The 24,137-nt window shown below is 43.5% G+C and overlaps 1 protein-coding gene across 3 annotated transcripts; it reads right to left on the minus strand.

Annotated features, from left to right (window-relative positions):
- Positions 1 to 3,860: 3,860 nt before the first annotated feature.
- Positions 3,861 to 19,417, minus strand: ING3 (inhibitor of growth family member 3). 3 transcript variants are annotated; one of them, XM_081929018.1, is made up of 12 exons: positions 19,255 to 19,417; positions 19,013 to 19,084; positions 17,929 to 18,029; positions 16,281 to 16,346; positions 13,685 to 13,781; positions 12,716 to 12,787; positions 12,221 to 12,340; positions 10,912 to 10,970; positions 10,185 to 10,375; positions 8,799 to 8,991; positions 5,410 to 5,448; positions 3,861 to 4,874 (listed from the first exon to the last, which is right to left on the minus strand). In XM_081929018.1, the coding sequence occupies exons 1-12, from the start codon at positions 19,280 to 19,282 to the stop codon at positions 4,758 to 4,760; spliced, it is 1,155 nt and encodes a 384-aa protein (XP_081785144.1). In that variant the 5' UTR covers positions 19,283 to 19,417; the 3' UTR covers positions 3,861 to 4,757. The 3 variants fall into 3 exon arrangements, with proteins under 3 accessions (XP_081785144.1, XP_081785143.1, XP_081785145.1); XM_081929017.1 differs by having other exon boundaries at positions 10,912 to 11,069; XM_081929019.1 differs by lacking the exon at positions 19,255 to 19,417 and having other exon boundaries at positions 10,912 to 11,069; positions 19,009 to 19,080.
- Between the last annotated feature and the right edge of the window lie 4,720 nt (positions 19,418 to 24,137).

The raw sequence follows: 24,137 nt of genomic DNA on the forward strand, positions 1-24,137 counted from the left end.
GTATGCTGTTTACTGAATGTTTTAGTTGGCTCAAAGTCAAAGTTAGGGCTGGGCAATATGTGGTTTCCAACATTGTGATATATCACCAACTAAACATCATGATACACCGATATAACACAATGTCTGAAATAAGGATGGCTTCGTGGCTTTTCTTGCATCGTGATCTTTGTCGGCGACTGCTCTTGTGATTTGCTGCCCTAGCATATGAGGCAGGGGAGAACTGAGCCGACAACGTTAACAGGGGTTGCAGGAATCAAGAGAAGAACTGGCTGGTTTCACAGCTCCTAGATACCCATGTTGATGAGGGCCATCTGCCCCTCTTGTCAATAGTTTATGGATGTTTTTGTTCATGGATTCATAGATTATGGGGCTGAATCCAAGATCAGTAGAGTGGAGTTCTGCTCGGACCGCCCTTCTCCTCCTTGCAGCCCTCTGCGCTCCCCAAAATCTGCTCTGATGTTGGGAACCCACAGGGATCTACAGGGGAGAGGAGAAGAAGGGGAAATCTGTGAGCAGATCTCTGTTCCACACATGCACACACACCATCGGAGATATTGGATGATCACTGCTCACAATGCTTTTGTTCGCGTCAACACCGTTAGGGGGTAGGGTTTGGTTTTTTGTAACATCTTTATTGAAAGTTCAAAAAGTACATAACTATATGTGGTACCAAACATAGTGAGATGCAAACAAACAAGAGAAAGCGAGAATCAGAACCCGTGCAAAAGGGAAAACAAAGGGGGCGGACCCAAAACTGTATATTTTACAAGGTTGTTATTGTACTTCACCAGATCATAACCTGTTACAGTATTTGTAAGAATGGATTCCAAATATCATTGAATTTGTCCATGGCAAGCCTGCATTTATAGGCAAGTTGTTCATATATGTTGCAAGTTCGTACAAATTTTCAATCCAATACCATTAGGGTGTATGTTACAAACGCTGCAAATGCAGAAATGAGATCCAGGCTTTAAGGCTGCGATTCTACAGTTACTGGGAACACACTTCATCAAACGCAGTAGGACTAACTTCCACGTAAACATGTGTAGCCTGTAAATCCCTTATTGCCAGAATATGGAATTTCGGAACAGGCAAGAGTGTCAAGGGTAACCTCTGGTGGCTACTGCAGGAACTTGTTCAAGTTTGTGTTAACCTTTTGAAAGCAACTCCACAGAGCTACAAATAAAGCCTGTCTGTATGAGTGCTAATTTTAACGTTCCTGGGGAGCATGTGGTTTTTAAAAAACACAAAGTCGTACAAATTTTCCAGCTGTAGCAAGACAATTTAAGAACTGTATTGAAATATGTCCAGGTGTGCAACATTTCAAAACAGTTACTGCTGCATCATTACAAAAAATTCCAAATTATGCTTAAAAAAAATGAACAGCAATCCTGAGGTTAAGGGATAGGGCAAAAGTATTTAAATCTTGCTGCATAAAAATAGTTATTGTAGAAATCCCAGTAAAAGCACTTTTGAAGTTCTATTGATCATGCTACTGCTATGGTTACCAATCAATCATCCTATTACAATGGTACCTCGGGTTAAGAACTTAATTCATTCTGGAGGTCTGTTCTTAACCTGTTCTTAACCTGCAGCACCACTTTAGCTAATGGGGCCTCCCGCTGCCGCTGCACCGCTGGAGCACGATTTCTGTTCTCATCCTGAAGCAAAGTTCTTAACCCGAGGTACTATTTCTGGGTTAGCGGAGTCTGTAACCTGAAGCGTATGTAACCTGAAGCGTATGTAACCCGAGGTACCACTGTACTATTTACCTAAAGTTGCAGAAGAGCAAAACTAGAGTCCTATGGCCCCATGAAATCCAGTAATCTATTGTTCAAAGTCTTTAGCATATGCACCACAGTAACAATCCCATCATAACCTTTAACACTGGGTAGTGTAGAGACCTTTAATTTCCCAACTTCAAAGCAAAGTGCAACCCTATTTTTCACATGTAAGAGGGAAATTGTTTGTAAAAGCTTACCTCAGGGACACACAGCAATTTGCTAGCGGAGATGACAGCAGGCCAAATCCAATTTTGGGTTCCACTTGCTACGCCGTAATGATGTGCACAGGTCATATCGCTTTCCAGAATACCCTATAAAAACTAGCTGCGAGGCAATGGACCGAGAAGCTTAGCAGCTAGGGAGGCATTCCGTGTTTAACGGCTAATGCTATCACTTGCAGGGAGACAGAACATTAAATTGGAGGACTAAGCCAAAAGGGCGACTCTCTCCACTTCCAAGATGCAAATAGGAAGAAAGTGTATTCCGGGAAATATTTGCCTTATTCTGAACTAGGTTTGGGATGGTGTCATGACATCATTATGTTTAATATGCAACGCTTAGTTGGCTGAGAGTACTCTTCCCAGTTTTTGGGGAATGCAGAGGATGGTGCTAGTCAGAAGCCTGTGAATGAGGTGGGCAAGTGAGCAAATTAGGGTGGGATGCATAGCTGTCAACCGTCCCTTATTTGGTGGGAAAATCCCTTATCCTAGCGCTGTGTCCTGCTGCTGTCCCTTATTGATGATGTCTCTTAAATTTCCCGGGTTTCAAAGGAAGCAGCTCCTCTCCCTCCCTCCCTGCCAGCCAGGGAGGAGGGAGGCTCCAACTGTGTTGCTTGGCTGCGTTGCTCACCCAATAAGGAGTCTAAGAACGACTGGGGGATGGAGCTTGCATGCCTTGTGCCGATCAAATAGGCCGCATTACCTGGGGACTCGCCTTTGCTCAGTGCTTCCCAGCAGAGAGGTGACAGTGGTTTTCCTAGCTTCATCCCCTTTGCTGGGTTGCTGCACTGTGGGAACAACCGCTTGAGGCTTTGTTTGGCTGTTGGCTGGGCTTTCTGCCTTTGGCTCGGAGGGGCTCAGAAGATGAACATACCTGTGCACCGAAAATCCCTTATTTTGGCTGCTGATCCCTTATTTTCGAGGCTGCTGGTCCCTTATTTTCAAATCTGTAAGTTTACAGCTATGGTGGGATATCGGGTTGAATCTTTTTCTCTCCTACAATTCGCCTTTTGGGGCAGAAATCAAGGCAGATGAGCAGCCAGCACGACTTTGTTAAACTTTCAGCAGGTAATCCTGGTCACTTTGAATTCAAGATGCAGCACAATTTTGTCCATTAATTACACATTTTGGGTTACACAAACTTATAAATTCCAAGTTTGGGAAGCAGAATAGTCAGGTTTAGGCTAATGTAGTTGTGCAAAACTACTTTTATTTGAATTATTTTGCACACTATTTCGTTATAAAATATAAGGTATGGATGTTATGAAACTGCCCTGAAATATAGAGGGGCAATGGTTATTTGTTCTAACAGCTCTAAAAGGATACCGTTAGGTTTATTCGTTAGCTCTTTTTTATTTTAAATTTCTAGACCGTCTTTCCAACCAAGAAAGCACTTAAACTGATCATGTCCTATTTCTAAACACATCGCATGTGCATGTAACAATTTTCTCTTCCCCCCTTTCTCCCCCCTTGCTTTGGAGGGTTGAGGAACCTCCAAAACAGATTTTGGAGATGTACAGGAGGGAAAGGAGAAACTGTGGCACAAGCGGATTTCTCTTGTGCAAGCCAGAGGATGTCACCCTAGTATTAAAACACTTCAAGACAGGTTGAATGAATTTTGCATAACATTATTTCTGCCATGTCTTAAGTGTGAGTTGAGCATAGTCCAACATGATCTTGAAATATGCAACACATTTTCATTTAAATATAGATGTGCATCTCTTAAGAGTAACTGCAATGTATCAAATTTCAGTTGTATGGGACTACTTTCATTTTTAAATTTTCCGCTTAAATCCACCTGGTATTATTAAATGAGTAATTTCTGGCAGTGAAAACAACAACACAACAGGCATAGTACTTAGTATGTCAGAGATGGAAACCTTTTATTTATATATTTTCTTAAAAAATAAAAACTATTTAAAATCCTCCAGTTAGACAGCATATTATGAAAGCCTCCATGAAATGTTTTACTGTACTTTTCTGATAAAGTATGCCAAGCATTAATACTAGCGTTTGATTTTTTTTTCCTTTTAATTTTAACACCTAATACAGTTTCAATTTAAAGGATCACTTGCACAAAAAAATAAACACATTTGGTATAAAAGGTTTATCACTTTAACACCCTTTTTTATGACCTGTGCCCTGAATGGCCCCAAAACATATAAAGACTAGTGGTACAATTTTTGTTTTAAAGTGTACAAGAGTCTGTTTTTATTTACCAAGTACTCTAGAGGACACCAGCCCAGTGAGAACCATTTTCTTCAGCCTGCTGAATTCAGTTTCAACAAGAAACAAAGCTATAAAGGCGTCTGGAAAAAAATCCATTCTCTTAACGTTCTTTCTGCAACACTTATATACACAAAATCCCACATTAACAGCTCTCGAGTACAGAACATGCAGTAGAATGCCAGCTAAATATAAAACCATTCAAAATCTTAAATTTGCTGGAATTATTTGAAGGCTGAATTGTTGTAGAATGCCCACCGCTTAGAGAAAATGGTTAAGGGAGTACAAATGTCTGCATATGTCTGCCACTGGAACAAAATCCATGGCTAACTGGAAAAAGTATTTATAGCACAACCGCGGTGCATAAATAATTTAAGTACAATATTAAAACACAACTAGCAAAATTAAGAAGTCGACATTTTATGACAGCTAAATCCATCCTCCTTTGACTGGTTCCAAAGAAGCATTTCCCTCCCCTTTCCCCGCAGCATAGCACGTATTTTTAATTGAAGCAAAGCGAGCAGGACATTTATTTATGCCTATTGCCTCTTCTCTTCATTGCAGCGGTACACTGTGGGCAGTACCATTTTCCCTTTGGTGCTTCTGTCAATCCGACACAGCCATAATGGAACCACTCGATAGGGCACTGTAAGGCAATCAGAAAGACATACCGATTGGTTCCTAAAAGTGGACACGACAAAACACCAAACAGGGTCTTTTGACACGGTATAGGTTTAGGCAGATATCGGTAGCTTTGCTTTGTTGTACAGAAAGAAAACAGAATTACTGGTTTTAATACCTATTCTTTGGGAATATTTGGAAAGGTACAGAAGCAAAAACTACCTGCCCTCTTTTGGTTAGCTTCAGACGTACATACTAAGCTAGTAGTTCCCTGTCTAAAACCAGTCCCCACACTCAAAGCAACTATCTATCCTCATCTACACCATGAATAACTGCTGCGGGAAAGAGTAATGCCTTGGTGTTCATGGACAGGTGTAATCTTCCTTTGGAAGATGGCTCAAAATTCTGCTTTTAAATGGAAAACTGCATAGCCTAGTTCTGGGGGAAAGGGGGAGAGAGAGAGAGAGAGAGAGAGAGAGAGAGAGAGAGAGAGAGAGAGGTGTGTGTGTGTGTGTGTGTGTGTGTGTGTAATAGCTCCTGCACCCTTTTTTAATACTTACATCCTGGTTATCACAGCCCACCATTTCACCATAGGACACCTATGAAAGAATACAATATACACAAATTAAGAAAGCATTAATGTATTCCATGGCCAGATTGTTTTTCACATCAGAGTTATTGTTGCAAGGCCCTAAATGGAATAATATGCCAAACTTGTACATCTTGGAAACATTCATGTTATGCATTCGCTTTTCCATTTTTGCATTATTTTAGACTCCCTTAGACATCCAAGAAGGGTGTGATTTTTCTAGTTGATCAAATGTAAGTAAGGCATCAGTTTTACACTTGTTTTGGCAATCATTTCTTTAAATGCTTGGATAAATTATTTTATTTTTTACTTTTACAAAAGATTAGGACGGCCTGATCTTTATTAAAAAAAATACTTTAAAGCACAGGGAGGTAAAGTCGCTTCCATTATTTTCACAGCTTGAACATTCTATGTAGAAAAGCTGCCTTTCATTTTAACTGAAAATTTGTATTGTGTGTTTTCAGGTGAAAATCTAAATACCCTAATCTGTAAGGCTGGCTGTGCTCACCTGCTTTAGGTGAAATTAGCATTGAACAGTAAACAGTCATACCTCGGTTTGCGAAAGTGATCCGTGCAGGAGGCACGTTCGCAACCCGCAGTGCCGCGTCTGCGCACGTGCGTGATGCGATTCGGTGCTTCTGTGCATGACGTCATTTTTTGTATCTGCGCATGTGCTGAAACCCAGAAGTAAGCTGTTCCAGTACTTCTGGGTTCGGCGCAATCCACAACCCAAAAACGCACAACCCGCAGCGTTCGTAACCCAGGGTATGACTGTATGTACAAACAGTCCTGATTTCAGGGTGGTTTGCTCTCAGCAGAGGACCTTTCTGTGACCTAATCCAAAGGATGATCCAAGCTGGACTACATTACTACAGAGTAAACCTGACTTCTGGGAAAGGGGTAGTAACTAAACTCTTCCTTTTCCTATAAGCAAGTCACCAGGAGAGATCAATGCTGAAGAGCTTAGCGCACATAAAAGAATGGCTGAATAATGAAGCGACAGTAATACTAAAGTTTAAACAGCTGACTCCATTACCCGAGTCATTACCTGAAGCAGTTCTGCATTACTATCCCCCAAATTAAGTAGTTATTCTAAAAGCATTAAAATGTCTTCCATTACGTTTAGACTTTTTAAAACGTTAATATTGTCCAAAAAAAGGATTGTTGTAAAAAGCTGCATTGGCCCCCAGCTGGTGAGATGCTGGGTAAAACCGCTGCAAGCTCTCACCATGGGAGCTGATGTGCTTTCACTCAGGGCCTTGCAGGCTGCGGCCAATACAGCTGGCCCTCAGCCGGGGGCCAGAAAGGCTCCTGCTCCCAGCTGAGCGAGCCCCAAGTCCCCTGCTGCTTGCACACCCAGCAGGGGACCCAGGCCTCCTTGGCCAGGTTCTGCTGGGAGCAGGAGAGCTCCTGACCCCAGTGGAACCAGACCCAGTGTCCCTACCACTTGCTCTCGAGCAGCAAGGACCTTGGGGGTCCTTGGCCAGGCTGCGCCCGCCTTCACTGGCGTAGGGGGTGGGTAAGCTACTTTGCCTGCTCGCCCCCTACTCCCCGAAGACGGACCAGGCAGTCATAGCGAAGCACATGCAGCATGTTAGGCATCAATAATAATAATAATAATAATTTATTATTTATACCCCACCCATCTGGCTGGGTTTCCCCAGCCACTCTGGGTGGCTTCCAACAAAACATTAAAATACAACAACCTATTAAATAAACATTAAAAGCTTCCCTAAACAGGGCTGCCTTCAGATGTCTTCTTAAAGTTTGGTAGTTATTTTTCTCTTTGACATCTGGTGGGAGGGCGTTCCACAGGGCGGGTGCCACTACCGAGAAGGCCCTCTGCCTAGTTCCCTGTAACTTGGCTTCTCGCAGCGAGGGAACCGCCAGAAGGCCCTCAGCGCTGGACCTCAGTGTCCGGGCAGAACGATGGAGGTGGAGACGCTCCTTCAGGTATACTGGACCGAGGCCGTTTAGGGCTTTAAAGGTCAGCACCAACACTTGGAATTGTGCTCGGAAACGTACTGGGAGCCAGTGTCGAGTCCCTACACCGCCTAGCTGCCTTTCTGGGAGGAAAGACACAGCACACCATCCCAGACGAAGGCAGCCAGACGGTAGCCAAGCAAGGCTGCAGCCCCGATCCCGTTCCTACTTGAGTGCAAGCAGGGGCGGTGTTGGGGCTCTCAGAGCTTGGGAGGAGCACTTTAACGGAGCCCCCATCCCGATGCTGCCGCGGGTCGGGGACTCAGTAAAACTGATTTGCTAAGGGGAGGACAGCAGCCTGTTCCTCAGCCAGGTGGTTTAAAGAAGTGGAGGGAGGAACAAGCTGTATCAGCACATCAGCTTGATTCTCCCTCTGCTGGCGGAGAGTGCAATGGTGGTTTCACCAGCGGCATACCGCTGCCACTCCTGGCTAGTGTTTCTCCTTCAGCGCGCTGGAGGCAGAGGGACTCAAGAGCGGTGATGGTTTCACCAGCGATATACCCCTGAGTGAAGTTGTCATTGTGGTGTCCCCCAACATACCGGTCCTGGGCAATATGTTGATATATCGCCCAGTCAACCCCCCCCTTAATTCTTGTCTCATTGGATTGTAAGTCTGAAGCTGGGCCTATCTTTTGTTTTTCATATTTGTACACTGCTAAGATTTTGTAACCTTTTTATAAATGTTATCACTTCCAGAGAAAATGCTTTAACATTCCTCATAAATCTTGACCTTTGGGTGTTTTTATGTGGAAAAGGAAATGTCAAGGCTTCCTCGCTATACAAATGCTGCAGTGACAAAAGCAAAGTTTCATGGTCAGAAACGTTATATAAATTTACACAGTGTTTTGTGCATGGCACACTTTGAAATGAAAAACTTGCAGGTACTGGGGCATTGAATGGGAAGGAGGACACAAATAATGCAAGAGCTGTAGATGCACCAAGTTATAAGGAAGTGGCTGGGAATCACGAGTAACAGAAAGACAAACACAGGGCAGAAATCAGTACTGAGAACTCCAATCTAAAGCCCTAAAGGTACCTTAGCAGTATCCATGCATTTTCCACAATTTTAACTGAAGCCACAATACTGTGAAAATAAGCTGATTTAAAACAAAACTTAGCATTCTGCATATATCAACAGATTTTGATCACAACTATCTAGCTTTACAGACTAGTCAAAATAACGTGCAGTCTAAAGCACTATATTGTCTTTAAAGTGCAATCATTGAAAGTTGTATAGTTTATCTCTTAGTACCTGCTACCAGATGTGGTCGATTCTCAGTAAATGAACCAAGATCAACGAGCCAACTAAACTATCCTATAAAAACGGAAACTTTCTACCGGGTATTCTGCATAACATCATATTTTAACAAAATATACCTGATTACAAATGCAGTAACGTGGCTCATTTGGATCATAGGTCCAATCAACTTGGCTATTAGATTCGGACTCTGGTATTACTGCTGTTTGTTGAGACAGTTCCTGTGCTAGAGCTGAGGATGAGGAACAAGATGACAAGGAGGAAGACGAGGAAGATGACGACGATTGTTGATTTGAAGATTTGTTATTGTTTCTGAAAAATAAAGACATATTCAGTGTGTTCTCCATTTACTTTCCATCAAGTTGACAAAACCACACCCTTAAATTGACAAAATATAATGAGGATTTTTGAGATTAGAAATGGTATAAGCAAGTGTTCCTGCCCTGACAGACAGCAACAACTTGAGTATTACATTATTTCGCTTAGGAGTAGACATGCTTTTTCTGTACTGGCTCATCATGTTCTTCCTTTCACTGTTTCAACAGTACTGATGGTTTATACAGAGGGTAAATTCACATTTCATAACCACAATGGGGCCTCAGTACTATTCCGGACCTTGTTGATTTTCTATGGAGCTTTTATCCTGTGTTTGTAAGTTCTATAAATCAATGTGTGGATGGCTACTTTTATATATTTTTGATTTAGCATTCATTTCTTCTAGCGTTCAAGAGCAAGTAGGCACCCCTCAGTAAGAGTCAAAGAGAGAAAGAAGCGGCTGGGTCAACTGACATATGGAAGGAAAGAGAAGAGACTATCACCTGGGTAATTATGTATACTTCTATTCTTAGTACAGGTCTTATGTTACTAAGAACCTTTTAAAAATTAGACTGTTGTGTATGCATGATGACATCTGTGCATAAAAACATGAGGGAATACATTTAAACTTTTTAAATGTAGAGTTTGAAATCATCTGAAAGGATCAGGGAATGAAACAAAATGAGATTGCCAGTTCAAAATTCTGAGTTTCTATTAAAAACTGTGAACACTAAAAGGTAAAGGTAAAGGTACCCCTGCCCGTACGGGCCAGTCGTGACCGACTCTAGGGTTTGCGCACTCATCTCGCTCTAGAGGCCGGGAGCCGGCGTTGTCCGAAGACAGTTCTGGGTCACGTGGCCAGTGTGACAAGGCTGCACTGGTGAGCCAGCACCAGCGCCGCACACGGAACGCTGTTTACCTTCCCGCTAAGTAAGCGGTACCTATTTATCTACTTGCGCTTAGGGGTGCTTTCGAACTGCTAGGTGGGCAGGAGCTGGGACCGAACGACGGGAGCTCACCCCGCCGCGGGGATTCGAACCGCCGACCTTACGATCAGCAAGTCCTAGGCACTGAGGTTTTACCCACAGCGCCACCCGCGTCCCTTTGTGAACACTACTAATAACAAATAATTTCTCCAAATTCTTGAGAGAGCCCAGCCGAAGGGAAGCAACCATTTTTCATGAACCTACTTGCTTTTTCGACCACTCCGTGAATCTGTGGTTGATGAACTCAAAGTCTGAGATAATGTAGATGCCAAGGCGGATGATGAGTACCCAGCGGTATCCCTGGATAATGAAAATTCTCTTCCAAGTTGGAAGTCATTGTTCTTAAAGGCTTCATAACTCGCTTTTAGGCTAGACGTTCTCCTTCCTTCCTTCATCTAAAAGAAAAGCAGCCATATTAATATAGTATGCCGTTGCTAGTAAACATTTAAAGCATGCTTTGAACTATCTGTTGCATTTAAAAGAGTAGACTCACATTTCCAACACTTAACAAGAAATTATGGCTTGATCGTAATTACCCACATGCTCTAAGAAACCAAGCTCTAAGAAACCAAGAAACCAAGCCTATTTCAATGTGACTTACGCTTAAGTAAGTGTGCACAGGACTGAGGCTGAATGCTTGAATTCTAAATCTTGGAGTAAGTCCTACTGAACTCAGCAGAGCATACTTCTGTACAGGTACGCGCAGGATCACACAGCAAACCTTATTAAACACGTGCAAGTTCAATATGCTCGGAGGAGTTTTTAGGATGCACTATGTAAAAACAACTGCCTCCTTTTCTGTATAAACTAGTCCCATAAAAATTCAGTTTCTAAAATCTATGGATTCTAGGCCCGATACCAATTTAAACTAAATAAAAGTTGTCCAACTCAGACTGCAGGTACTTTAAACAATGTATTTTGAATTTCTTACCTGTGCTGTGGCTTGCACTGCCTGAGCTGCTGCCATGGTAATAGCACCAGCTCCAGCTCCTGAAGATAATGAGCCCAGGTTATACGATGCCAATGGCTGAGAAGAATTTGCATTATATGCACTGTTGGATGAGGATGATGAATTACTGTTTCGACACCCTTGATGAACAAAGGGAACATATTTATATAGTCCAAAGTGAAAACTAAAAGTAGATTTAAATTTCAGAAAGCTGAAAACCAGCTGTGTCTACTAGTGAAAGTCAGCCACTTTGTTAATGGACAAAAAGAATAACAGAATATAATGTTCTGTAAAACAACTTGGCCCTGCTCTACTCTTCAGACATTCCTATCTTTGTTTGCTCTCTTGCCCCAGGGCTAATGTGTAAAGCCTTAATCAACTTGGGCCCTAAATATTTGAACGACTGCCTCCATCCCTACTTCTTGGGTGTTACAAGATCAGAAGTAGAGCTTCTATGGAACTTTATCCTGACAAGGTGCATCGGGCATCATTGTTATACAGTTCCCATTAAATGCTGAAAACACACCACTCCATCCTGTCCTCCTGTTGCCTCTTCTGTTTTTTGTTTTTTAAAAAAATCCAGCGGTAGGGAACCTTTTATGGCGAGACAGATCTTTATCTCCCCCACCCTGGTGGGCAAAGCTGACAGGTGTGCGAAGCTGGTAAATATGGCCTAGAGGATGGAAAAAGGCAATGGAAGGATGGGTGAGGAAAGTATATAATGAGAGAAGGTCCTGAATGATAATAATAATAATAAATAACCGAGAAGAGGTGGATAAAGGAATGGGAACACAGAGTCCAAATTCCAACCCCCCTCCACCTTCCAACAGTAGTTCTTCTCCACAGTAAACTCTCTCAGCTAAATTTATCGCCCTCACCACTCCTGAGATGGGCAGGATACAGGGAGGAAGTATTTTCAATTGGGGACTGAATGAATCTTGCCACTTCCATCCTCTGAGCCCAGTGAAAGGCTGGGGAAAGGTGAGTGATCCCCCCCACCCTGCAAAAACAAAGAAACACCATCACAAGGACTAGAAAGCTGCTGTTGCAAGCATGGGTTGTAAGATTAAAGGAGGGATAAATTCCTTGTCCTTGCCTTGCTTCTGTCCTCCACCAGTAACAATTTTATTAGGGATCCACATACAGGAGTCTTAGCAGCCCTGTTTAAAAATAGATTGTACCTGCCTCTCTGAAAAACAGCCTGTGGGAGCAATCCCATTAATAGGTCAGGAAAGAGAATATCCTCCATTTGTATGCTTAAACCTTCACTTACACCTGACATTGTAATTACCTGGTGTATTTTCTTTAGAGGCATCTGAAGTGAGAGTTGACAGAAGAGCTTCAGACTTAAACTTCTTTTCAGGGACATGATCTGCCGCTGCATGGTGAGATGAGGGATTATGCTTCCGTTCTATACGAACAAACAAAACACACTCTATTAATCCAAAAGTCAAACTTGGCGCTTTGTGCAAAGGGCTTATCACTACAGAAGGAAAAAACCACACACACGAACACACATCATGAAAAGCACCATCACATTTCAGTCCAGGAGCTCTTTTCCACAGATATGGGTCACCAAACCTTTTGGACCAGTGAGCACATGTTGAATTTTGTAAGAATGCTGTGGGTGCACATGGCATAATACAAAATTTGAGAGAGATCACAGATCAAAGCTTTCTCCATATTATATTTCTATACTTGAAGAGCACAACCTGCTGAATTTCTGCCTGTTGTATTGTTCTTCTTCACACCAAAGCAAAAGCAAAGGTTGCAACGTTCAACTTACTTTCTACTGGGGTGTGTGAATGAGCGTGGTGATTGTTCAGTGGCTGTGATGGTGTATCCAGTTCCAAAGAACCTATTGGAAAGAGTGTTTAAGAATGAAATATAGTTATTACAACTTAGAAAGTTTTGTTATTTGACACCATCCTTAAAATACTGCACATTGCATTTTCATCAGAAGAAGCTAGCGCTATGAAATTAAGCAGAGAGGTTTTTTGTTCTCTAGCCTGGTTTGCCACATTAATTTGCCACATTCAAGCCAATAGCCTCTTGAGTTCTGAAGAGAACAACCCTATCGCAGGGGCTTTTGAGGTCCAAAATCCACATTCTTTCAGGGTGCTGCATGCCATTGGTGGGCTGCGACAGAGGCAAAAGTGGCAGAGCAACAGATGTGACGCTTTACATCTGTACAACATTCCAGCCACACAAAGGTCACACACACTTCTTTCAATACAAGCAAGCAAAGGGAACGATCACAGTTCAAGGGCACATCAGGAGAAACACTCAAGAAGAGCACGAAGCAGGACTGGTGAGCGGTGCGACCTGTGCAGATGGAAAGCCACAGATGGCGCCAAAGCCTGAGGTTTTTACACTCTGTCCTACCAATATGAACGCACAGAGAAGCAACAGATAAGACTTTCTTCAGGACCCAAGACAATTTAATTCTTGATGCACACAGGTAAGACAATATTTAAAGATGGCTTGCAATGAAGCTTCAAATGGGTATCCTGTGAAATGTTCAGGAAACAAACTAAAAAGCAGCATAAAGGATCTATTAGACCATAGATTCTCCTCTTGCTCATGCTACTATGATGGGGCCCAAGAAAAAAAAATGAGCCAGTTTTATTAGTTATGATTCATTTTGACAAATGAGAAACAAAAGGAAACCCTTTATTGCTGCAGCAGCAACAGAGTGTGATGTTATGTGCTGGCAAAATCATAATGACTGGAGAAGGCCACCAGGCATACTTACGCCTTTCCAATATTTCTGTAATCCCAGCGTTATCCGCCTCAAGTTCCATTTTAAATTTTGCTAATTCCTGGTCCAATTTTCTCAAGTGGCGGTCTACCTGATTTAAGAACATATGTTTTTTGAGATGTCAGGCTATTTTTCATCCAGTTTATTACTTCACACAATCGAAAACTTAATATGAAGTGTGGCAAACACCAATACTGTATTTTTTAAAAAAAATGAGAATCTGTATAAAAGGATCCCTGGACATGAAAACATTAAGCTGAGAAAAACCTCTAACAATGAAATCCTATATGGTTCTAATCAGAAATCAATCTTGTTGAGTTCAGTGAGGCTTACTCTAAACTTAAGTGTATATTGTACACTGAAAAAAAACTATTGAACAGTAAAATTCAACAAGCCTTCCTTTTGTGTGAATGTGTATTAAAATTGTACTGCTGAGAATATTTAATCAATCATGTACATGTCAAAAACCTTTTCCTATTAACAAAACTTATTAAGTAAGATAGTGTACAGCCTTCGGAGCACTGTGCTACAGAAACCTTCTAGTACATGTGGCACCCAAATGCCTCCAGCATATGGCTGGAATTTAAACCCTACACAAGTAGGGTTCCACCTATCACATTTATTCAAATGTAATGCTCACCTTTTTTGGCCAAATTACGTCACAAAAATTAAGGTGTGGATTGGATTTGATGCCACATTTACATTCTCCAGCAAATACTTTTTTGGTTTCAAGGTTTTGAAAATTGAGGTGTGCATTAGATCCGATGGTGCATCAGATCTGTGTAAATACGGTAGTTCCACACCCCAAGAAAATTTTGAACTGGTTTCACAAACCACAGCTACCATCCCCTCTTAAAATTGTTAAAAGAGATTAGATGATAGACTGCCAATTAAAGATTCACAAATCCCACTATTTTGCACTCAAGGCTTTGAGATTGCCTAAGGCAGTGCTGGGGAGCATCCAGCTCACAGGCCAAATTTGGCTCACATTTGGTCTGCAAGGCTGCTTCTCCCAAACCATGCCCACACCTGTCACACACACAGCTGCCAATGCACAATCAGGAGACTCTAGTGTACTCTAAACTGTGCACTGGTAAAGGAAAATTGGTAAACCCCAAAGCCTTTTCGACTGGATACACAAGGGAGTTTCCCATGTGTAACTTCCTCATGCACCAGATGTTTGCAGAAAGCAAGCTTGAGCTCTACCGCCACCAGCTGACAGGTGGTAAAGTAACACCTGTGTCACAGTACTAAGAATGCAATCCTAATCCCACAACACTGACAGGGAAGGGGAGGAGGATGCAGTTAAGGACAGTGAGTAGGTGTCTCTCTACCAGCCTCTGCTGGTAGATAGGAGCACTGCTAGAGGGGCTGTGCCACAACCAAGGCCCCAGCTGCATTCCAGGAAGCAGAAAACGACCACCAGAAATTTTTCAGTGGGCGGTAGCAAGCAGAAAGTACTAACATGGGGCATTTTAGGGGCAGGGCACTGGTGGCTTTAGAGCAGGGGTCGGCAACTGCGGCTCTTGTGCTGCAAGTGGCCCACGGGGGCAGTTTAACCGGCCCACGAGCCACACCCGAACCGAGCTGCCTGCTCGGTGAGTCACCGCCAGCTGCGCTAAGCCAGCATGGTGCAGGGACTTCTGTGGCGCCGGAAATCGCGTCTGCACATGCCCAGACGCCAGAAATTGCGCACAGGATCTCCGCAGGACTTGACCTGCCCAGGCAGGAAAAACCTTGCCAACCCCTGCTTTAGATCCTGCAGATGCCCTGGACCTAACTATCAGGCCCCTCAGCTATTTCAGCCTGGAGCTGGTATAGGGAACACCAATCTCCAACCACATCCTGCCCTGGCTAGCATGAGATGTCATGATTTGCACTGATGCATCTGCCATTCCACTCCTTCCCAGCTCCACTTAGGATTGCTCTGCAAATGCCTTCATGGATTCGTATATGGAACTGCTTTTGCATGTCATAATTTTTATTATTTCAGCCCTTAAAACATTTAAGTGTACATGCAAGCCAGTTAGCCCAAGGTTTTTTAAAAAAAGCTATAAGCAGAAAAATGCATTACAGTGGTACCTTGGAAGTTGAATGGAATCAGTTCGGGAAGTCCATTCGACTTCCAAAACCAAGCTGCAACTTCCTATTGGTTGCAGGAAGTTCCCACAGCCAATCGGAAGCTGCAGAAGCCGCACCAGACATTCAGGTTCCAAAGAACGTTTGCAAACTGGAACACTCACTTCTGGGTTTGCGACGTTCAGGAGCCAAAACATTAAGACTCACAAGGCATTCAGGATCCAAGGTACAACTGTATTATTTATTATTTTTATTTATTAAATTTGTATACCGCCCCATACCCGCAGGTCTCAGGGCAGTACACAGGATATAATCACAACATAAATACACAAAATACACAATCAAAAAAACAACAACCCAATAACCCCCCCCGACACATTTTAAAAGTGTTGCAGAGTTTTAAACGTTCACACACACAAAAATGTTATAAGAAGTGTTAAAAGAATGAGTGTTAACGTTTTAAAAGTCTGCAAATTAAAAGTCCAGTAGCCAAGTTCGTTATTTTACTTACTAAGTCATAAATCTGATTGGCCAGCTGTACTTTTTCATCTGCGTCTTCTAGGGCTTTATAGTAATCCTGTTTGGGGAAAAATAATAAAAGTAAAAAACTGAGAAATCATTTTTAGTACTACAAAATAATAATGAACTTGGATGACCAATAATATATGAGCACTCTGAAGATAAACAAAGTTCACAAGTTCTTGAAAAATCAGTTTCAAGATAGGTGAATAAATGAAATGCAGGATAGTAAAGGTAAAGGTACCCCTGCCCGTACGGGCCAGTCTTGACAGACTCTGGGGTTGTGCGCCCATCTCACTTAAGAGGCCAGGGGCCAGCGCTGTCCGAAGACACTTCCGGGTCACGTGGCCAGCGTGACATCGCTGCTCTGGCGAGCCAGAGCTGCACACGGAAACGCCGTTTACCTTCCCACTGGTAAGCGGTCCCTATTTATCTACTTGCACCCGGAGGTGCTTTCGAACTGCTAGGTTGGCAGGCGCTGGGACCGAGCAGCGGGAGCGCACCCCGCAGCAGGTATTCGAACCACCGACCTTTCGATCAGCAAGTCCTAGGCGCTGAGGCTTTAACCCACAGCGCCACCTGTGTCCGAAATGCAGGATACTGATCGTTTTGACCATTTGGTCAAACATTTGCATGTTTATGATTTAACAATGTCGCTGAATACGGAGTTATCAAAATGATAGTTGAGAACATCATTTAATTTTATGGTTTAATATTATGCTTTAACTCACCACATTCCCCTATTTTGAAACATGGGAGAAAAATTTAGAGGAAGGGCCATAGCTCAGTTGTTAGAGCTTCTGCTTTCCCTGCAGAAGGTCACAGGTTCTATCCCTGCCATCTCCTGGTAAGGCTGAGAATCTCTCCTGCCTGAAATCCTGTAGAGCTGCTGCTACCAGTCAGGGCAGACAATATTGAGCTATATAGATCAATGGTCTGACTTGGTATAAAGCTTAGTTCCTATCAGACTGAAGGATGTTGCTCATACTTGGGACTTTTGGCATTTCAAATCCGATTTTCAAGGCCACGATTCATACTGCTGGAAATCCAGTCAAGTATTTCTTCGCAGCTATTTCTTTTGGTGTCTTGATACCTGATAGTAATTCGATACTAAAAGCTCTTGATACTAATATTCCAAATAAACAGTACAACCAACATGACTTTAAACCTGCATTTATTTCTTTAGGACTATGTACAAGTCACTTGTCCATAGAGCTGCTGCTACTTGCCTGTAGAGCTGCTGCTACCAGTCAGTGCAGACAATATTGAGCTATATAGATCAATGGTCTGAGTTGGTATAAAGCTTAGTTCCTATCAGACTGAAGAATGTTGCTCATACTTGGGACTTTTGGATTTTCAACAGTACAACCAACATGACTTTAAACCTTTAGGACTATGTACAAGTCACTTGTCCATTTTCAGGTGAAGCAAGAAATCGGCTCTGAAGAAAAACTGCAAGTTGTGCTTTCCATTTTTAGAGAACGGGAGCCACAATCTTCTATGAATTCATAGCTCTTTAAAAGCTCTGAGTAGATTGTTTGTGTAAGACTTGTAGTAGCATCAGAACTGATTGAATAGCCTACTTTGGGGTGTTTCGTTTTTGTATTATTTCTTTTGGCCAGATATTACCTCATTCCTACCTTTTTAATTGATGTCATTTGTTCTTCTCTCCATTCCGGCTTGTTTTTCTTTGCATTCATAAAAAATTCATTTACTCTTTGTTCCAGTTGATCCATTGCATCTTAAAACACACAGAACATGAATGTACATTCATTCGTCTTGTATAATTATACAATGGTTTACTACTGTATAGCAGAAGTAAGTAAAAGGCAGCTTGCGTGAAAACTACATGTGTACGTAAGCATCTGACAAGAGATCTAATTCATGGATCCCTTTTAAGTTTTGAAAGTAAAAGGTTAAAAAAAAAGGTAAAGGACCCCATAGGCGACTAAGCAGTGTGGTGCTCATCTTGCTTCAGGCCAAGGGAGCCAGAGTTTGTCCACATAGACAGCTTTCCGGGTCATCTAGCCAGCATGACTAAACCGCTAGTGGCATAACAGAACACCGTGACGGAAACCAGAGCACATGGAAACGCCATTTAGCTTCCCACTGCAGCGGTACCTATTTATCTACTTGCACTGGTGTGCTTTAGAACTGCTAGGTTGGCAGGAGCTGGGAAAGAGCAATGGGAGCTCACCCCATCAATGAGGATTCGAACTGCCGAACATCTGATCGGGAAGCCCAAGAGGCTCGGGGCCACTTACTGAGGCATGCGGTCATTGCCCTCTCCTTCCTACGCTGCTCTGTGATGCTCTTTATAATAACAGTCCCTCCACTCCAAAGTCCCACAATCAGGCCACAGAATACTTGGGTTCGGTCGGGTAGAATCTAAAAAGCATTCCACGAAATGGAAATTATTCCGTCTATAAATGGAAATTATTCCGTCTATAAATCCTGGAGCTCTTCAGCAGGATAAGTCTCTTCCTTCGCCCCCCCCCCCCCAATAAACCTTTGATCACTTTCACCCCCATCCCTTGGAATAAAGCCCGGCTGATTTCCGCTTTGCAGCATCGATAGGAAGAAAACCCCAATTCCATTGCACGGCGGGCGGGCACTTGGGAGCTCGCCGACTTCCTATTCGGCGGCTGGCGCGTCGCTCACACCCAACGGCTCCACCTCCTCCCTCTGCGTGACGCGCGAGGGGGGCGGGGCTGACTCACGTACTCTGCACCTGCAGGTCCATCTCGCGCATCTCGGTGAACCTGTCGCGGAGGTCCATGGGAAGTTGTTCGATCACTGGCGAGGGAGGGGGGCGGAGAGAAGGAGCGAGTTAGCTGACACGGAGGGCGGGAGGAGCGGTGGGCGGGGCCTCCGACTCGCACTCCGTCCTCCCTCCCTCCCCCCTCCCCTCGGGCCTGGCGCCCCCCCTCCCTCTACACACGCGCGCGCGCACCGCGGAGACTCACTTTCCAGATAGTCCTCTAGGTACAGCATGGCGGCGTCGGCAGCGAGGCCCGCTCTGAGGTGGGCTCCGTTATTCCTGAGGCGGCGGGCGAGCGAGCGGGGGGGGCTGAGGGGGGGCCAAAAAAAAAACGCCGCCTCGTCCCTTCCAATATGGCGCCGGCACCGCCAACAACACCAGCCGCTCGACTCAGCGAAAACAACATTGGCGGCGGGCGGCGCTCGCGTCGGCCCAGCCGCGATTGGCTGCCGGCGCCGCTGACGCAAGGGCTCACGCGGCTCTCCCGCGCTGTGCTTCCTGGGGGATGTAGTCTCGAGGGGGGGAGGTCGGGAGCACGCCGGGACTACCTATCCCGCCGTGCACTGCTGCTGATGTTGTGACGCGGGCGCTGGGCTTTACCCGCGCTGCGAATGAGAGCTTGCCTTTGCTGCTATTATTATTATTATTATTATTATTATTATTATTATTATTATTATACAAAAGGCAAGCTCCTATTAGCCGCATGAATAATTTTAACTATATTTATATTGTCAATATATATTATTATGTTAATATATATAATATGTTATATATATATACTATCAATTATATTAGTAATATATTATTATTAATAATAATAATCAATTTATATGCCTCCCTATACCCACAGGTCTCAGGGCGGTTTACAGAATAAAATCAAAATATAAAACCACAAGATCCATAATCAAAATTAAAACAACTTCCCATAAAACAACACACATTTTGAAAGGGCATAGGATGGCAATCAAACCAAGCAAAGGCCTGCTTAAAGAGGAAGTTATGGCTGTTATTGGAACAGCAGCAAAGGGATTTTAACTGACCAAGCAACCTTAGGATTCCTGCATTGCAAGGGATTGGACATAATAATAATAATCATTTATATCCCGCCGATCTGGCTGGGTTTCCCCAGCTACTCAGGGCAGCTCCCAACAGAATATTAAAAACACGATAAAACATCAAACATTAAAAGCTTGCCTAAACAGGGCTGCCTTCAGATGTCCCCTCCAACTGTACAATTCTATGATTTTCCATCCTTAGCTGGAGGCGAGTCCCGCTAAATACAATGCAACTTACTCCCAAGTAAGCATGGATAGGATGGTAGTTTTATATCCCCACCTCCAGTTATATTTTATTAAATTTTCCCAAAAAAATCATATATACATTCCAATAAATAGATTTTTCTTTTGTTTGGTCGGCCCATTTCCCTTGGTGTTTTTTTTATTCTCCCTCTGGCTGCTTCCTGTCTTCCCTCTCTTACTTCATTGCAATAATACAATAATTCTCAATTCCTTCTGCTGCTCATAGTTCAAATCCTGCCCACTAATTCATCATACTATAATATTTCCTTCAACAGTCTGAAAAAGGCTCCCATTCCTCCACAAAATAACCATAACCACTGTTAGGTTCCCGTATTTTAGCTGTTAGCTTTGCTGATTTCACACAGTCTAGGTAGTTTTTGAATTTCTTAACAAGGGAGGGGGTGTTTCATCAATTTATTACCTGCCCTTCACCCTAAAGTCCCGGGCTAGCTTACGACATTAATATTAAAATACAATATTACACAGTAAAGGAGGGATATAAATGTAAATTAAGAAAAGAAAACAGTCCGTGGAAGTCGAATGGAACCCATTTTGGAAGTCTGTTGTTGTTCAAAAACCAAATCGCGGCTTCTGATTGGCTGCAGGAAGCATCTGCAGCAGGAAGCATCTGCAGCCAATCAGAAGCTGTGGAAGCCCCGTCGGACGTTCGGATTCCAAAATAATGTTTGCAAACTGGAACAATCCCTTCCAGGTTTGCGGCGTTCGGGAGCTAAAATGTACGAGTTCCAGGGCGTTCAACAACCAAGGTACAACTGTATTCTGATCATGAAACTCAGCCAACATAAAAGTTGTTAAGTTGTGGGTGAACATATCAAACGACACTTCTTCCCCATTTTCAATAATAATAATAATAATAATAATAATAATAGTTTGCTTATATGCCACCCATCTGACTGGATTGCCTCAGTCATTCTGGGCGGCTCCCAACAAAAAAATAAGTAAAAACACAATTAAGTAAAATAAGTAAAAAAAAAACATGACTTCAAACTCTTAAAACTTCCCTGAACAAAGCAGCCTTCAGGTGTCTTTTAAAAATCACATAGCTGTTTGTCTGTTTGACATCTGCTGGGAGGGTGCCACTACCGAGAAGGCCCTCCGCCTGGTTCCCTGTAACCTCACTTCTCGCAATGAGGGAACCACCAGAATGCCCTCATAGCTGCTTCTCAGTGACCGGGCTGAACGGTGGGGGTGGAGACGCTTCTTACTAGATTTTGGAGAATACAAGCCACTCTTCAGAAAGGAAGGTTTTGGGTTTTGCACATTTTGTATCGTCTACTTATTCTAGTGTGTCACCTCACTAGCAGGAGCTGCATAAAAATGCAAATGTAGCCATTTCAGGGCATCACCTGAACCTTTACATTCAAGCTCCCCAATAAATAGCTGCATTTACCAAACAAGATGGCAAATATGATGAAGGCTTGCTTGCCTGTTGTCAGCACTTGAAGGCTCTCCATTCTGACTTCTGCCAATGATTTGAAGATATGCTTAAAATGAACATGCCCGATTTGGTTTTGCACCCTTTTTCAAGTATGAACACAGAAGAATCTCAAAATTTACAAGAAGAACTGATAGAAGTAAGAACAAATGAGTTCTGGCTGCAATAGCAGATACCTGCACTTTATCCTGGATTACGGGTGTTAGGGGCTCAGGAGCAGAGGCACAGGAAAGGGAGGAAATGGAGAGCGAAGGGGAGGAATCCGAAGGGAATGTAAGCGATGACAGTGGTCCGAGGTCTCTGAGTCTGTCCAGCGAATCGGAAGACTCACAGAAAGGGGCTCCCATGGTCAGAGCAAGGGGGACACCCCAGGGAGAAGGGACCAGAGGGGACTCAGAGAGCAGCAGCTGGAAATCGGGACCAGCTTCCCCACCAAAGAGCAGTAGGGAGGAGGAGTCCCAGGCATCGGGATCAGGCTGCTCACCGCCAGCGGGAGGAGATGAGTCAGGATTGACCACGCCTCCATCGGAGAGCGAGGAAACGGTCGAGAGGAAGGTTGGAAGCTGGGCGCGCGCGCCAAGTTCAAATGTACAGGCAAGCGGCACAGTGGGTAGCCCGGGTAGGGAGCCAGGTCCTAAAGCCCGCCGAAAGGAGGGGCAGTAGTCAGGGGGGTCAGCGTCAGAAGAGTCCAGGAAGGAGGAGACACCGGGGGGCAGAAGGACCCAGAGGAGAAAGAAGCAACGGAAAAGGTGGAGTAAGGCTAGGGTCTTAAACTGGTGTACAGGGGGTGGAGACTCAGACGGGGCTTCGCCGATCTAGCGTCTAGACGTAGGGCTGCACGCTGCGGCTTGTAAATGGAAACTGAACCTCAATAAAGACTTTTGCACATTACTACCGGCTAGCGTTGGTCCTCTGTGAGCTGGGACCTGGAGGCAGCTCTGACAACGGGTTATAGTACAAAAGTTTTTAATTGCATTTCCTTCATCGTATTTAGTGGATCGTAGGTTCAGTGCGGTCACAAATCTGTTAACTAAAAAAAGAAATCGACTGCAGATAGCTAATCATGCTGATTTAAGAATGCTGCTGACAAAAATTGATAAATTGATAGCAGTGCACCAGGCTCATCCTTCTCATTGGGATTATTTTTTGATGTTCATGATTTTTATTTTAATATTTTCCTTTCTTATCCTAATTTTCTGTGTGTAATGCAAATGTTATCACGGCTGATTTTAAGAGGTAATTGTAGAATTTCCAACTTCAAGGTGTCTTATTGACAACATCATCTTCCTTTGCTATGTTGGAGGACGTCGGTAGAAATATAGAAACATGAAAGAATGCAAATTTGTCACTGCATCTTTCTTTCTTTGCTTAAAGAAGGTAGATTTCCAGTGTGTCAGGGGGCGGGGACTTAGTAAAAACGTTTTCTGAAAAGGGGGTGGGGTAGGCTAAATAAGTTTGGGAACCTGCCTCTTTACAAGATTACTTCTTGAGATGATCCAGAAACTACAGTTGGTTCAAAATATTGCTACAATATTTATATAAACATAGGTGATTAGTAAACCATTTCAAAACACATCCAAGCAATAGAATTATGAGCCGTGTCCATAATGCAGTCAACAGAATTGACAGTCTCACATGAAAACAAAGAATCATCTCAAAAGGAGAGGTGAAATGAAGGGAAATTGTCATATACTGTATTTTTCACTCCATAAGATGCACTTTTTCTTCCTAAAAAGTAAGGAGAAATGTCTGTGCGTCTTACGGAGCGAATGTGTGGTCCCTGGAGCCGAATTGCCCAGGGGCAAAAGGCAGATCATGCTTTTTTTTCTGAAAGAGGAAAGTGGGTGTTGAAACAAAGCCGCTGATCGTTTGCCGATTGGGGAGAGAGATAAGGGACACTATTGTTAAAGGAGGCTGCCTGGGAGTGGGGAGGTAAAGACAGCAAACTTGCAAGGGGGGGGACAGGAAGACTAAAGCAATGAGGAGAGAAATTACAAGAAAAGGAGGAGCAAAAAACTGCTCCGGCTAAGGAAAAGACACTAAGGCAAACAAGAGGGAAGGGAGTGTTGAAAGGAAACAGCTGATCGGTGGGATCGGAAGAGAGATAAGGGACACTAGCAGAGGCTGCCTGGGAGGGGGGAGGTAAAAGCCCCTGGACCCTCAGGATTTTTACATTGGGTCACCCCAAATTCATCATCAGATCACATAGCATGTCCATGGCTACAGCCTGCACCAAAATAAATCACGCATCCACTGTTTCCTGGGGCTGTAATGGTGCAAAAATGTGGTTACAAAGCACGGATCCACATGGATCCTCAGGATTTTTGCATTGGG

This window comes from Podarcis melisellensis (assembly GCF_964234715.1).
Source record: "Podarcis melisellensis genome assembly, chromosome: 10".
Taxonomy (NCBI): Eukaryota; Metazoa; Chordata; class Lepidosauria; order Squamata; family Lacertidae; genus Podarcis; species Podarcis melisellensis.

Excerpts from the sequence above, each read along its gene's own strand:
- ING3 (XM_081929017.1), bottom strand. The coding sequence starts at position 19,282 with ATGCTGTACCTAGAGGACTATCTGGAAA. Across the intron at positions 12,788-13,684 it reads TACAGAAATATTGGAAAGGC|GTTCTTTGGAACTGGATACA; the intron begins GTAAGTATGCCT and ends TCTTTCCAATAG. Across the intron at positions 11,070-12,220 it reads CTCTAAAGAAAATACACCAG|GGTGTCGAAACAGTAATTCA; the intron begins GTAATTACAATG and ends TTGTTCATCAAG.